Raw genomic sequence first — 2349 nt, forward strand, 5'->3', positions numbered from 1 at the left:
TCAAAATTGGACTGCTGCAGTAACTTCTTCTCCCACTATGTACCATGTCTTCTTAAAAAAATAGGAGTTGTACCCATCACACCCTGGTGCCTTGCTGTCATCAATGCCCATTATAGCTTGCTTCACTTCTTCTTTGCTAACAGGTCTAATTAATTGTAATTGTTGCCTCCTACTCAGTACATGCCCATTTTGCATAATCTCTGGATTGATAACTGGTAACTGTGCTGCTGCAGTACCAAGCAGCCCCATATAGAAGCTTAGGATTTCTGCATCCACCTCAGTTAGATTCTGTAGTATATGCCTAGTACTAGTGATTAATCTGCCAATGATGTTCCTTGCTTGCCTGTTTTTCATGAAGGTATCATAGAAAGTTGTATTAGAATCTCCAAGATTAAGCCACTGTATCCTAGACTTTTGTTTCATGAAGCTTTCCTCCACCATCAACCATTTTTCCAGTTATAATTTAGTAGTTCTTTCAAGTGTAATTTGCTCATCATGTTGACCTGGGATATTCATTTGACTTTGTATATTTTCTAATCTCCCCCTAGCATCTTGTATCTTATTTTCAATTTCACTAAATTCTTCCTTATTTATTTGCTTCAGTGCCCCTTTCAGCTTCTTAAGTTTGTTCCACACAGATAGCAATGTAGGTCTACCCTCTCTAGCTCCCCAAAAATGCTATACTCTCTCTTCAAAAGAACTCAAACTTGCCAAGCAGTTAAGAAATTTGAAACGTCTCCTACCTACTTGGTTGTTGGTATCAAAACTCACATTTAAAGGGCAATGATCCGAAAACCCAGAATTCATAAATATCCTCTCCATGTTTGGCCATTTTTTGTATCCATTCAGCATTAACCAGAATTTTATCAATCCTACTATGTACATGGTTATTAGTCCATGTATATTGTCTTCCCACAGTTTTCAACTCATCTACTTTAGCATCCAATAAGAACAGTTTGAACTAACTCATCTCCACCTCTTGCACATGACTGCCATTAAACCTTTCCTCACTAGTTAGGATAGTATTAAAATCACTCATTATGAGATAGGGACTACTTATATTAAGCATAGACCTCAGCAACTCCTCCCATAGATTCTTCCTATCTTGAACGGTATGCTTACCATAAACAACACAATGATAGAAACTGGTGTTTTGCTACATTATAGTTACCTTTCCCAGTATAAATTGCTCATGAGTTCTGATCAGTGCATAGTCCACCTGAGTTGAATCCCATACAATCCATATTCTGCCTCCAGGAGCTTCATTGTAATTGTCCACCCATTTCCAGTTATTTAAGGCCTTCCTTATTACAGAATCAACTTTACTTCTCTTCATTTTATGCTCTATTATGGCTATCAACACCACTTTATTTGTTCTGCAAATTTTTTTTAGTTTTTTTTTTATTTGTACACTTTATTCAAACCCCTTACATTCCATGCTATAAAGTTCATCATGATACAATAGCTTGTTGTAGAGTTCCTTCCCTAGCCTTCTTGTTCTGCTTCTCCTTAGCTCCTTGGGCTTTAGACAGTTGAACTATCTTTTGAGCAATATCAACTAATGCTTTGAAGGCATTAGCAATGTCCACTTCCTTCTCTCGTATCACTTCTGCACTCTTCTTTGTAGCAGATTTACCTCGAGCTACTTGCCATTGTGACTTAACTTCTGGATTGCTTTGCTGCATAGTTGGAAATTCCTCCAGCTATTCAATGAATCTACCTTGGGCATCAATTTTATCAGCTACAGGTTCAAGTATTCTAACTTTCCTCCACTCTTGTTTCTGCACTCCTTCCCCATTCCTTTGCATCATTCCATCCTGTTTCTACTTCTTTTGGTCCTTACATATATGGTCTAGTTGACAATAACTCTAACAATACTGTGTGGCTTCCAATCATAATGAACCAGCTGCTCTAACACCTTGCCTCTAGGATCATACAACTTGATCTTCTCTGGTAGTGGCCTTGTAACATCCATCTCGATTAGGACCCTAGCATATGAAATTCTTTCTGCAATTGTTGTGCAAGCATCAGCATATAATGGTTTTCTCAGTCCACTTCTAATTTTGCTTAGGGCTTGGTTACTCCAAAAATTAAGTAGCAGATTTGAAAGCTTGATCCACAAGGTGATAGTTCTCAGCACTTCTTAATTGAAATCAAAATTCTCTGACCATTACCTCATAATAACTGGCCTACTATTGATTGTATAAGGACCATTCATCATCACCCTCTCCTTCTCTTTATTAGTATTAAGCAGAATAATGAAGTAGCCATCGTTATGGAATAACACCTTAGGTTTCTGCACATTATCTCACTAATTAGTTATGAACCTTTCAATATCTCCAATTGATG

General features: G+C 37.5%; 1 protein-coding gene across 1 annotated transcript; it reads right to left on the bottom strand.

Moving 5' to 3' along the window:
- On the bottom strand, positions 1–1336 carry LOC142181689 (uncharacterized). The gene is made up of 2 exons (XM_075255093.1): positions 1172–1336; positions 1–432 (listed from the first exon to the last, which is right to left on the bottom strand). Exons 1-2 carry the CDS (start codon positions 1334–1336, stop codon positions 1–3), a joined length of 597 nt encoding a protein of 198 aa, XP_075111194.1.
- Between the last annotated feature and the right edge of the window lie 1013 nt (positions 1337–2349).

This window comes from Nicotiana tabacum, chromosome 6 (genome assembly GCF_000715075.1).
Source record: "Nicotiana tabacum cultivar K326 chromosome 6, ASM71507v2, whole genome shotgun sequence".
NCBI lineage: Eukaryota > Viridiplantae > Streptophyta > Magnoliopsida > Solanales > Solanaceae > Nicotiana > Nicotiana tabacum.

Bases quoted from the DNA above. Each gene is read 5' to 3' on its own strand.
- LOC142181689 (XM_075255093.1), bottom strand. From the start codon at position 1,336: ATGAAGAGAAGTAAAGTTGATTCTGTAATAAGGAAGGCCTTAAATAAC. The intron at 433-1,171 runs GTAACTATAATG...TTGATGGTGGAG, and splicing joins AGCAATTTATACTGGGAAAG to GAAAGCTTCATGAAACAAAA.